This window comes from Parus major, chromosome 2 (assembly GCF_001522545.3).
Source record: "Parus major isolate Abel chromosome 2, Parus_major1.1, whole genome shotgun sequence".
NCBI lineage: Eukaryota > Metazoa > Chordata > Aves > Passeriformes > Paridae > Parus > Parus major.
This window is the reverse complement of record NC_031769.1, coordinates 27,968,556-27,980,912: the sequence shown is the minus strand read 5'-3', so window position 1 is coordinate 27,980,912 and position 12,357 is coordinate 27,968,556. Positions and strand designations below refer to the sequence as shown.

At 33.3% G+C, this 12,357-nt stretch overlaps 1 protein-coding gene across 7 annotated transcripts in view; it reads left to right on the top strand.

Annotated features, from left to right (window-relative positions):
• The window catches only part of DGKB (diacylglycerol kinase beta), a 331,618-nt gene that overhangs the window by 183,606 nt on the left and 135,655 nt on the right, over positions 1-12,357 (top strand). For all 7 annotated transcript variants that reach the window (XM_015619344.2, XM_019005780.1, XM_015619347.1 and 4 more), the window contains one exon: positions 11,973-12,037. In XM_015619344.2, the coding sequence (XP_015474830.1) occupies positions 11,973-12,037 (65 nt within the window). The remainder of the gene's footprint in view (positions 1-11,972; positions 12,038-12,357) is intronic.

The following is a 12,357-nucleotide window of genomic DNA, read 5'->3' as shown; positions in this document are numbered from 1 at the left end:
AACAGTACCCTGAAGCTTGTCTTTTTCGTGGTCAATTTAGCAACAAATTTGCAATTAATCATTTGTTGATTGCAATGAATGGTCTGTCGATAATATGCAGCTTACATTGCTAAAAGGCTTATACAGAGCTTTATTGTTTTCCTTTTGTCTTGGGAACACTTTGTCTAGCTGTGTTTCCTAGAATGGATTTTGAATAGATATTTTGAAGTAACTCATGCCAGTTTTAAAGAGACACCACGGACTGCTTTGAGAGTATTAATCAAGATATGCCCTAACTTTTCTCTGGCATTACAATATTTGGACATCTGTTCTGACTCCTTACATGTGAAGTAGGACACATTGGCATAAATGAAGGGTTTCATTATCTTAAATGTCATAACATTTGTTTGAATTATTTTGTGTAGATTTTAAATGCTGAAATTGTAATCTTGGTTTTTTTATAAATTTCTTTGTCCTTTCAAAAGACTATAAAAATTGAAGCCTTAAAAAATTCCATCCATAACTCTGAAAGCATAATTTACAATTCATGCAATAACACTGAAATTGATGTAGGAGATACTTTAATAATTTCGAACAGTGTAAGTATTTTTACTAAAAGAAATCTAAGGGAAAAAATGCTTTTATTCCAGAAACAGAATTGTTGTCACAGGTAATGTATGCATAAAGGCCATTATGAAATGCCTCTTTGAGGAACGTTGACACAGATTAATTTATTTGGAAAGTAATGGCAGTTTGAATGGCAATTTTCATTTTATCAGAAGGAAACTGGGATTAGCTCAGTTTCTTAGAACATGGTGCTAATAATGCCAAGGTTGTTGGTTCTATTCCCATATGGGTCATTCACTTAAGAGCTGGACTTGATGATCCTTGTGGGTCCCTTCCAATTCAGAATAGTCTGTGACTGTGATTCTGAAACCTCTGTTACATTCATCGTCCTTAAAACAGTGTCTCAGTAGTATATTTCTTCTGGCTAGGAATTATGGACATTGAATACAATGTCCATAATTGAAACTAAAAGAAAGATTAATTCTGGTTCCAGACTTTTGCAATGTTTGGAAATACTTTGTTTGCACTGATCTTTTAAATTGCATATGTTTTTTATAGGTTTTGGTTGTTCATTAGCAAAAAAATGCCCAGCAGTAAAAGTAGGATTTAACTGATTTGCATTGCCCTTATTAATGCTATTATTATACAAAATAGTTGCAAACATTAAGATAATCTTACTCTGAGATAATATCTGCTGATGTCATATGGATGTGATATTTATGCTTGAGTAAAAGTTAATATTAACAACATTTGTCTTGGCTAACATTGTAAGGATTACTTATTACGAACATCAGCAAGACAAGTGTCTGCTTACTGTGCAGCAAATTTGGGAATTTTAGCTTGTCATTTAGTATTGATTACATTATTTAAGTAGTTGAGCAAAGCAGCACTTTACAAACAGGTGCTCTTTGATTTGCAAATTTATAAAAATCTAGGAGCAGCTTCCAGCCTACTGCATTGTTGTTTTTTAAGGTAAAAAACTGAAAGGTGATTTGACTGTGCTTTCATTGAGACCAAAGATTTTTTTTACATCTTTCTCATGAAGTAAATTGATTTATTGTCAAAAGACGATGGGGTTCTCCATCTCCAAAATATATTTATAGCATAACTGTCTGGCTCAGAGTTTGGAGAAACTGCCCCTTTCATGTTGTTTGCAGTGAAAATTTGTGGACCTAACTTTGACTGTATGCTTTAGTTGTCTCCTGAACTTAGTCTGTTCATCCTGCACTGCACTGCAGGTGTCTGCACTCTTAGTTTGATCACTTGGGGAGTAACTTCGTACAGTAGATCAGTAATTTGGGGAATTGTACCCTAGTATTTCGTGTAAACAACTTAGCCTTCTAGAAAACCTCATGTGTGTTGGAAATCCTTAGTAAATGGGTCTTATGCAAAGAGTTTTTATGCAGATATAGAATCCTCCCAAACAATTTGAGGCTGAGAATAGGATACTGGTATAATATATTCAAAGCTACCATGAAAACCCTAAGTTGCTAAACAACCATGACGCACTGAGTCTGTCCAGATGGTTAGGAAAAAAGCATTATGCAAGTGCACTCTTGGGAGGGGGTAGTTTTTTGCTAGAAAAATTTAAGGAATTTCTCAGTTTCACTACGCTACTGTAGACTTTTTCACTAGTCTTCTGCAAATTTGGATCCTTGGGATGTGAAAAGGCAGTAAAATAATTTCTTTGACCCTCTTTGAAGGACTAATTCAGCACATTGAAAGAAATTCACACATTTTTATTTCTCTTTATTTCTTGGGTTCAAAATTCTGCACATGCTAAATTCTAGCAAAGGGCTTTAGTGCAGTTTCCTGGATTTCCGACCCAGTACAGAACAGTATTTTTCATTTTGCTGTGGGATTGCTTAATAATGAAACAGTTTTATGTAAACCAAGAGTGAAATACATAATTGGTAGTTTCTAAAGTAGCTTGGAGGTTTCCCATTTTCAGTGGAAACCATTTTTAACTCCCATGTTGATTTTGTTAAAAAAAAGTTTGCAGTTCTCAATTAGTATTGTCTTTATTACATAAATAACAAGTTTTTTATTGTCCCTAAATATCAATATTCTGATAATAACCTGTAACTTATTCCCTTTATTGCACATGATAGAACTTCTCTATGGAGTAAATAAATATATTTAACCTCAAAGCCTTTTAATGTCCAGAGCCTACAAAAATAGTTACTGCATAACCTTTGTCGTGCTCTGGGTAGATCGTCAGTGTAAAACATTTTGCATATCTAAATTACTTATTCAAAGCATCTATAGAAAAAGCTTGATTTGTTTTGGAAGGAAAATATGTGTGAATTAATTTTGTAAAATTTGAATTCATCTTCCACAAACACATACTTGTATTTGGACATATTTTAACACCTTTCCATATATCCAAATATTAAGTCCAGAAAAGGCTTTTCATTCTCTAAGCTGTAGCATGTTCAGGTTTGTTTTTTTTTTAATGCAGGTTTCTATTATTTGTAGAGAATATTATTTTGAATCCCTAAAATCTCAGTAAAATGGCATCTAGTTCAATTTTTTGGTCTATTTCATGTTTTAGATAGCTGTTACTGCAAAGCATGGACTTTATTTAGCTTGAAAGCAACTGATATCAAGCACTGTTCATATGAACTAATTATATTAAGTCATTGCATTGACATATTTCAGAGAATATTAACTCCTTGTTTTTCATGAAAATATTGACCTGTAGCATGTGATTGGGTTTTGCACTTTAAAATAAAATAATCTGACTATTTACACTGTGTATGAAAATAAGTATGCATTCAGCTTTTACGTTAAAAATTTGATTAACAGTAGCAGTAAAACCAGTATGTGATCAAGATGATCTCCTAGGGTGTAATCTCTTCCATCTAATATTGTTATGAAGAATTTAATTTAATTTTATTTCTTCAGTACCTTTTCAGAGAAACCACTCTAGTGGGAGTAAACTTGGCATGAGTAGCTCATGTGAATCTCTTTCTTGGAGGCTCCTTAGTTATTCAGTTATTTTCAGACTTACTGTTAAATAGGTTTGTCTCAGTTTGATATATAACTCTTCTGCCATTTTGGTATTTTTGCCTTCGCACAGCTCCCTCACACTTTGCCAGGTCCTTGGGGTTTGAACTGGATCTCAGGTGCTTCATGGTACAAGGAGGTGGCTTGTGTTGGTAGAGGAGAGAGGAGGGAGTGAGCTTGAAGGAACCTCCACAAAGGCAGGAATTACAAACCTTATACATCTTTAGCAAGAAAATAAAGGAGAAGGATTCAGAAAATATTTTGATTGATGCAACTCAAGCGCAAATGCAGATATTAAAGTTAAGAAAGTTGCATCTGGACCTTTGAGACAGAACAAACAGGCTGTATGAAAGATAGAAGGGAGAGGATCTTAAAAAGTTTGTCGTAAATCAGCAGAGAGAGAGAGTGAATGTCTGTAGATAAATAATCCAACATCTAGCCCTAATTTATGAGTATGTTAGGGGTTTTTTATAAATTAATATTTGTTTGTCCAATAGGAAAGATAATAAATAATATTGTAATGCAAAAATTTAAATTTCAAATTGAAAACATAATGAATGAGGAAAACAGTGACCTTTTTCAATTAAGAGAAAAATATTCTTTCAGAGTGTAAATCAATGAGAGATGTTTTAGTGGTTTGCATATTTCTTATAAAAATAAATACCTGCTATGGAAACAAATGAATAGCATAAATATGTATTAAAATTATAAGACTCTGTTGCCAAGGCTTTGACTAACAAGTTATGGGAAGTTGCTAGGGAGAAGTCAGGTGAACATTTATTATTTGATCCCTATCAAGCAAATGAGTGTATAAAATGGGTGGTGATACAAGATTTGGCTTGAACCCCATTGAGGATTTCAGAGGACTGCTCAAACTGTTGCATTTCAGGCATACCTTCATAAAAGTTAAGAAGTCAGGTGTGCTCATGTTCTTGTATGATTAATAACAAAAGATCTTAAAATAACAATTCAGAGCAGAAACATGTCAATATGCCTTTTGGGAGAATCTTTCCAAAGAGCTTTCTTCTAACTCTTAAGCATACTGGGAGGATAGGGAAATCACCCTGAAAATTTAGGAACCTAAATTGAGGGCCTACATTCAGACCCTGAGAATACTACTGTAGTGCAAACTTCATCAGTATTCAGAATAAAATTACAGAGATTTATGGTTGGGGGTTTTGGGGGGTGTTTTGGGGTTTTTTTATTATGAGAGTGTTTAAAAATTAGAGTATAATTTTTCAAGACACTACACAAGCAGTTTTCTATATCCCAAATTTGCTTTTTTCTCTAAGTTCTAATGTGATGACGCCAATTAGTATTTTATCAACGAAATGCTTAGTAATTGAGCAAATTACTCACTTTTCTCTCCTAAGAACTGCAGAAGTGCTGGGCATGAAAGTTTATGCGTTTGTTTCAAGCTAGACAGGCTTTTAATGTAAACTTTGTTTCTGTGCTTTTTATTGAAGACACCTGTGTGTCATTTTTGTGTTTCTCTGAAGAACATCTAAAGCAACAGACAATTGCATTGCATAGTGTTTGTCTATATTGAGTTTCAGCCTGTGTCCTTGATTGTGTTCTGCTCAAACTCATTTTGCAGGATAATTTGGGGCTATTTCAACATAGTTCTCAATCAGCAGTTATCAGAAATGCTACTAAAGGTTTACCACAGAGATCTTTTTAATATACAAGATATTTAATACACTGTCTATATGGCTATGTTGGCTAATTGCCATGTGATTACTTTTCTCCTTCTCTTTTTAGTGACCACATAAACACTTAGCATGGACCTAGAAGAACCCTTCTCTAGTTACAGTAAATTTAGGGTGACCAAATATAAAGAAGGGAAGATGTAGCACAGTGTATCCTCAGCAGAGATCATCTTACGTGTCCTCTGCATTGCATTGAGTCATGGGGCACATGACACATCTGGTCTGATAATGGCTTGTCTTACCTCCCAGTCTCTCACTTGATTAATGACTTAAAAATATAGGTACATAGGATTGTATTGTCTGTTTCTAAAACCCAAAATAGATCCTCAAATAAAGTCCTTCAGATACTGGTACAAAGGCTTATCTTATGGAACTGGTCCCTACATAGCTGGAACATGTGGTCACCCTGTGTAAACTGATCAATAGTTAAGTACCAAGAAGTCAATGGCTGAATGTGCCCACAATTTGTAGAGTTATACACAGGCAAAACATAAGGATGGCTGAGTTTTTTTGCACAATAACTTTTTTTCCTGCAAAATGGACTCCATTTTGTGTCTGTGTAGAATCGTTAGAAACTCAATTCTGACTTGAAATAAAAAGGGATATTAAATATGATTACCTTTGAAAGCCTGTTTCAAATTTTTTGTCACCATTTCCAGATATAGCATCCTCTGGTCTTTTGTCTATCGTTTATAAATACTGTGGTTCTGATGTTCTGTCCTGGGTTTTGAGATATTGCCTGTTTAAATGAGTATTAAACTGTCACTTGACTTACCAAGCTGAAGTATATTTAAACTTGACCATCAGAGTATATCACAGAAAAAATAAACAGCATTATTTTCATAGTTCTGTGTTCTTCTCAAAAAGCCAGGAACACAAATTTCTCAGATTTTTGTTCTCATATTTTTTTCTTAAGGAAGTGAATTATTGGTATCTTTTACTAAAGCTGTTTTAAGAAGTGCTTGTAGTCCCTTCTTTCTCTGGCATTTTCAAACTACTGTCTTTCTCATCTATACAGGCCCAAAGTATCAGTAGAAACGAAAACAATTATAATACCTAATGTTTCACCAAAAACTAATGTATTAATAAATATTTTTTAAAAATTCCTTTCCCTCTCAGGTTATTTACTGTAATTCAATCAAAAACCTGGGAGTCAAATGTGAACTGACAGCTTGATTGAAACAAGGCAGAACCTTAAGCTTCGTGAATGCTTTTTTCTAGACTTGGTCATTAAATGGTTCAATTTTTTTATCTGAGATTGTTATTATGGGGTGGGAGATACTGAAATGAAGGGTGTACCTCTGGTTTTTGTATTTTATATATATGTACAGAAAGTAGAATGCAGAATAGTGAGGATGTTTGATTTTTCTAGAAAATAATTTCTAGGAAATAATTGTCTAGAAATTAATTTTAAGCCACCACAGCAAATTTTCTTCATCTATTTTCAGTGATATTTTTTGTACATCTGTACTACACCACATTAATAACTGATGGGAGCTAACTGGTTGTTCAGGTTAGATTTGCATTCTGATCCAAAGATTACAGGTTGCTGAATTATCCCTTAAGCTTCCTAGCCTTGTGGATCCATTAAGCCTTAATTAAAGAAGCATCTTAGGAGAAAAAAAAAAAAAAAATCAGATCGTTTGTATCCAGAGAAGATGCCCACTGGTCATTTGTTTGTTCACCAGCATAAAAATTATTATTTAATGAAAATTTTAATCACAGCAAACTTATAGACAGACATATATTAAATGCATTAATCTTTCTATAAGGTTATTCACAATGTATAAGGTTACTCCTCTGAAAAGACTGCTTCAGATTGCTTTCCGGTAATGCTAATACCCATTAAAAAGATGAATATATATGTGTGTAAGTCAATCATAAGGTATTAAAGAGGTGTAGCAACTTAAGCTTCTTTTCTTCTTGGCAGGTCACTTTGAGAAATGTCCTAGTTCAATTAAAATATTTTTTCCATTTCCTAGGAGTAGATTCAGATATGCTCTGTCTGTTCTCTATCTTATCTTCACTGTCAGGATTTAAAACAAACCTGAGTGAGGTATAAGGATAGCCCAGCTGCTTCAGAGCCTGAACAGGTTCAGATGTAAGGGTGCATATATGTGTGTGTCTGCATGTTCAATACATGTCCTGGTTCAATACTTGTGTGATGTAAACGGACTTTTTTGAGAGTCTGTACAATTTTGTAGAATTTAAAATGGGATAACCTGCATTTTCTGTTCTTCAAATACCCATTCTTTCATCTCGTTTCTAAATGCTACAGTAGTGAGTAGAAACCATCTAAACAGGAAAGGCATACAGAAGAGAACACAGTGTGGCAGTTTCTTTCAGGTTAGACTGGTATTATGAATTTAGTTAAGAAAAATTATCATGTAGGCTATTGTCATATGACACGTGAATGACTAAAGATATTGTATATCTTAAAAAAGAAATGCAGAATTTTAGAATAGTACTGTACAACTCAAGTATTCATATAATAGTCTCAGAAACAAAAAAATTGCCTAATTGGTTGCTTATTTCTGCTGTAGATGCTCTGTATTCAGCACTACTTTTTGCCTAACATTGATTCTGATGCAAAACTGCTCCTGGGAAAAAAATGTTAATTCTTGGATGGTTTGGTGAAAAGTATTACAATTTGAGGTATAAAATGAGCTCTGTGACTGAAATGTAGATGAAGGGAAAGGTGATAGTTTCATATTAGAGCAATGCCAGAAGACCTTCCTCCTCCTTCCATCTTGACAACATTGTTTCTCCTCAGATTATTATTATTAATAATAATTTTTTTGCCATTTTTAGGTATGTTTGCATTTACTTAAGGTGTAAAACTGGAAAATATTTAGATTCAGATATAGTAATGCTGGAAAATTGTATTTCAGGCCAGAATGCAAATCAGTTTACTAATAAAAATTAATATGTAAATCCCAGAAATTGTATTAATTCTAGACCAGTGTCTGACTGTCAAATGATTGTTTTTAAGAATCCTGTTCTTTTTGCTAGTTAATATAAGGAAGCATGAGAGTTTGCTTTACTGAATTCCTGGGATTTCTCTTTCACATTAGTTTTATAGTAAAATACAAAAATAATTTCTCATATTTTCCTAGCCATTCACAATATCAGGTACCAGGAAAGGTCAGCATATTTTGCAAATTATATTTTATTTACCGTACCATTACTCTGTTTCTGTGTAGTTAATTAGGTGATTTTAGTATAGGTTTTGACACAAAAAATAAATAACTTCTCCATTGGTCCAACAACAGTTGTATGTCTAAACAAGTTGGGCTGCATGCCCCTACTTGAAATAGGTGAATGAAGTCTGCTGAAATCATTCATGTTACAAATGTAGCCAAAAAACTCACAGTAAAGTTCTTTTTGCTCTCCTCAGCCTGAAAACTTCTAATGGTTGTTCCTCAGGATTCAGGGATGGCATCTGATAATTCCAGCAGCTCTTAGGAGACAGTACTTATATTCCTACTAATTGTCAAGTTCCTGTTACTTTCAATTCTTCCCATTGCTTTTAATTTACTTACACCAGTTGATATGCTGCTGTCTTAACAAGTACAAGAATACAGACATTTCAAAAACAGAAAACTCAGTGTAGTTTCTTGGGTGGGAGTTTGTTTTTTTATTCATTCCTGATTTTTTTCTCTCTTATCTTTTTTTTTTCCTTTAAAGCAGAGGATTGTTGTCCTAATGCACGGCCAGCATGGACTGGTTTCAGCTTTTCTTCCAGTGGGGAGTTATGGTTGAGAAGAGGTCCCTGTGCTAGGGAATCCAAGGACTCTGCTTTGGATTCAGTTGAGGGTCTGAAAGAATAGTTGGACAGAATAAACTGAAGGAACCCTTAGCAGCTCCCCTTTTTTGAGCTTATCTGTGTGTAGTTACTTTTCTGTTTTACAGTTTCCATGAATAAAAAGTGGCTCTTCAGCAGGTTTTTTTAGTGAGATTGACCTGACGTGTGCCTGTCTTGTGCTGTGCCTGTCAAAATTAGCTGGACATACTAAGTTTTTTACCTCTCTGTTCATTAAGTCGGTTGATTCATTTTGGAGTCAGAAATTGTTCAGGGAGGGGAAAATTTTGATCAAATCAACCTTGCATGGAAACAACTGCCTGTTTGCCATCTGCAGTGGGCATTGATCCCTAGCTTGTTTGTGCCTTGCATTTGTAACGCGTGAGTAAGCACATTAGCCTTTTCATTTCATTCATTAGACAGTTAGTCCTTGATTAGTGTTTCCTAGTTTCTGTCAAAAATGCTGCTACTCCTTTATTCATATTGTCTTGGGTCTGTCTTACGCTTCAGTGTGTAGAAAATGAAGAGTTAACTACAACAATAGTCCTTTCATTTCTTTTTCATATGAAACTGGCTAACAAATATACTTTCCTAATGCCAGTGCGTCTAATGTGGGATAAAGTATGAATGATGGGTCTTTCTAAAGTTAACAGAGTTATTATTTTAGTTCAGCTAGCAGGCATTGTTTAGAAGTGTGGTGTCTCAGGGTTTACTGTCAGCTTTATTTCATCCGTCTCCAAGAACTGTGGGATCACCTGGATACTTGTGGATATTTGCCTTATAAAATTGCACGTAAGAATAAATTTAAATTAAAAATGAGTGCAGTTTGAGAGTATAGCACTGAAAGTTTCAGATGACAGTTTGGATGACAGGACAGAACAATAAGGCATTTTTTGACTAACACCATTCACTTGGGAATTTTGCTGTCATTTCCTTGCAGAACAGTGAAATGTTGAATGGCAATTCCATTCTTAAACATAATAGAAAAATACATGAATAATTAAATGACGTGCATGAAGCAGCAAACTATATGCATCTTTAGAAACTATATGACAAGATCATTTAAAAAACTGAGTACCTCGATGGAGTTCACACATTTCATGTTGCTACAAGCTGATTTAATTTGATCAGGGATCACAAGTTTTTCCCAAAAATTCTATACCATGCTACATCCTTATCAGATAGTGTGTGTAAAATTTTATTAATTATTTACTGCTTTTTATTCATAGTTGTAAAAATTTATTTATATGTTAGCAATCTATCTGAACAATTTTACCTTTGGATTTAGTGGTACTAAAGTTTAACATTTATCTTTTCAAAGCACCCATAAGTTAGCAAACCAAACTTTGAAGGTTGGACCAGTCAGTTCTCTGGTGTATGCCCTGTTTAAGATTCTAGTAAAAAAAAACTTTTTTAAACATAAAGTGTTGAAGCCATGGTTTATATTAGTGGGTACCTTTATATCTCCTTTAAATTCTTGCTTATGATTTAGCTTAACATTGATTTGTTTAAATAAAAATTATTTTGATCAAAAGTTTTAGTCATGTTTGAAATCATTAATAAATGGTTTAAGTATTTAATTTGGGAGCTTTGCCTCCAAATTCTAATTCCCATTGTTTGAAAATAATTGAAACATATTGAAAATACGTTTCTAGATAGAGGCTTATACTGAATTTAATATTTCTCTCAAATTTTTAGGCTTTATAGTTCCATAATCTTTTAAGTTGGTAAATAATAGGTGGGTAAGTTCATATATATGATTGTTGGTTATAGTGACAATTTTATTTGTAATTTTTCTCAAGTGTTATTTGCATGGAAACTAGAATTCATTTAAATTTCTTACTAAATGAACTAACTCTTATATTTATATTCATATATATCCAGCATTTTAAGACATAATTACAAAGACATTATCCAAATGGTTTACTCTGTGTTTACTATCCACTGCAAGACTCAAGAGTTCGTAGATTTCATACTCTCAAAATTATTTTTATACATACATTGAGAAATGAAAGATTAATACCCAGTTTGTAAAGTTCTAACAATGAGTGTGAGAAATAAAAATTATATGGTCTGGATTGAGTAAAAAAAGAACTCTTCATACCTCCAAAGGAGACAGAAAAAATGCTTTGAAGACTGATTCTAGCACATCAGTTCCAAATATTCTGCTTTCTACTCCCACCAGCACAATGGGTTGATTCTCTTCTAAATTCTCTTCTAAATGCTCTCATAAATATTTCAAACAGCTATTTCATTTCAAATACATGTTGTTTGATATTAACATAATTTACTTAATTTTTAAATATTTTTTTAAAAAATTTAATTTAAAAATATATTAAGCTCTATTTCCCCACATGATTTCATATCGTAACAGACAGCAAACTGGGACTCTTCTAGCAAATATTTCTATTTTCTACCCAGTTTCAGAGAAAGCTATTGAATACCATATGAAAATATCAACTTGTATGTGTATAAAATAACTTTGCTGAATCTGCCATTCACTTTTACTAAAGAAATGGATTTCAAATAGTTTATTTGATATTTCTACAAGAGAGAACTGTATCAATGGTCTTACAGTAAACCTTCACCATATCTGGGTATTACTCGCTGTGTAAAATTTGAAGACACTTTTACTACACAAAACTATCATGTTTGATTTGTAAAAAGAATGGAGACTTCAACAGGAATAATAAATTATTAAATTCAGGTACATCCCTTTCTGGGAACAATGTACCTGTAAGCTTTCTATGTGATAATGTAGTAATGTAATAATAATTTTCTTGTTGAAAATGACAGTTCACAAAACACCCTACAAATGATACGCATTGGAAAAAGGTTGGGTCTTCTGTTCTGCAATTTTTTTGTGTCACAATAGATTCATGGTGCTTTTTTTTTTGTTCTGTTAGGATGCTTCAATTGCCCACAGATTCCATATCATGAGAGAAAAACATCCAGAGAAGTTCAACAGTAGGTAAGAATCTAAAAATATGTGCATATAAAAGTATTTTTCCATATTATTATGATATGTTCTGTGAGGTTTAAGTTTCACACATCCTTTAAAATATTGATTCTTATAAAGGAGCAGAAATCAGTTCATTTTTTATTATGCATATGCTCCCAGACTGCTTGTAGAGTAACTTTTTGATATCTGGTATTTCAGCTGAAATGAATAGCATTATAAATAAACTGTTCTCACAGGTGAAATGTTTGTTTTGTAAGGCTAGCATGGACAAGATGATGCATTGTTTTTGTGAGGATCCCTGAGTTGACACTTTGCCATTAGGCACTGAA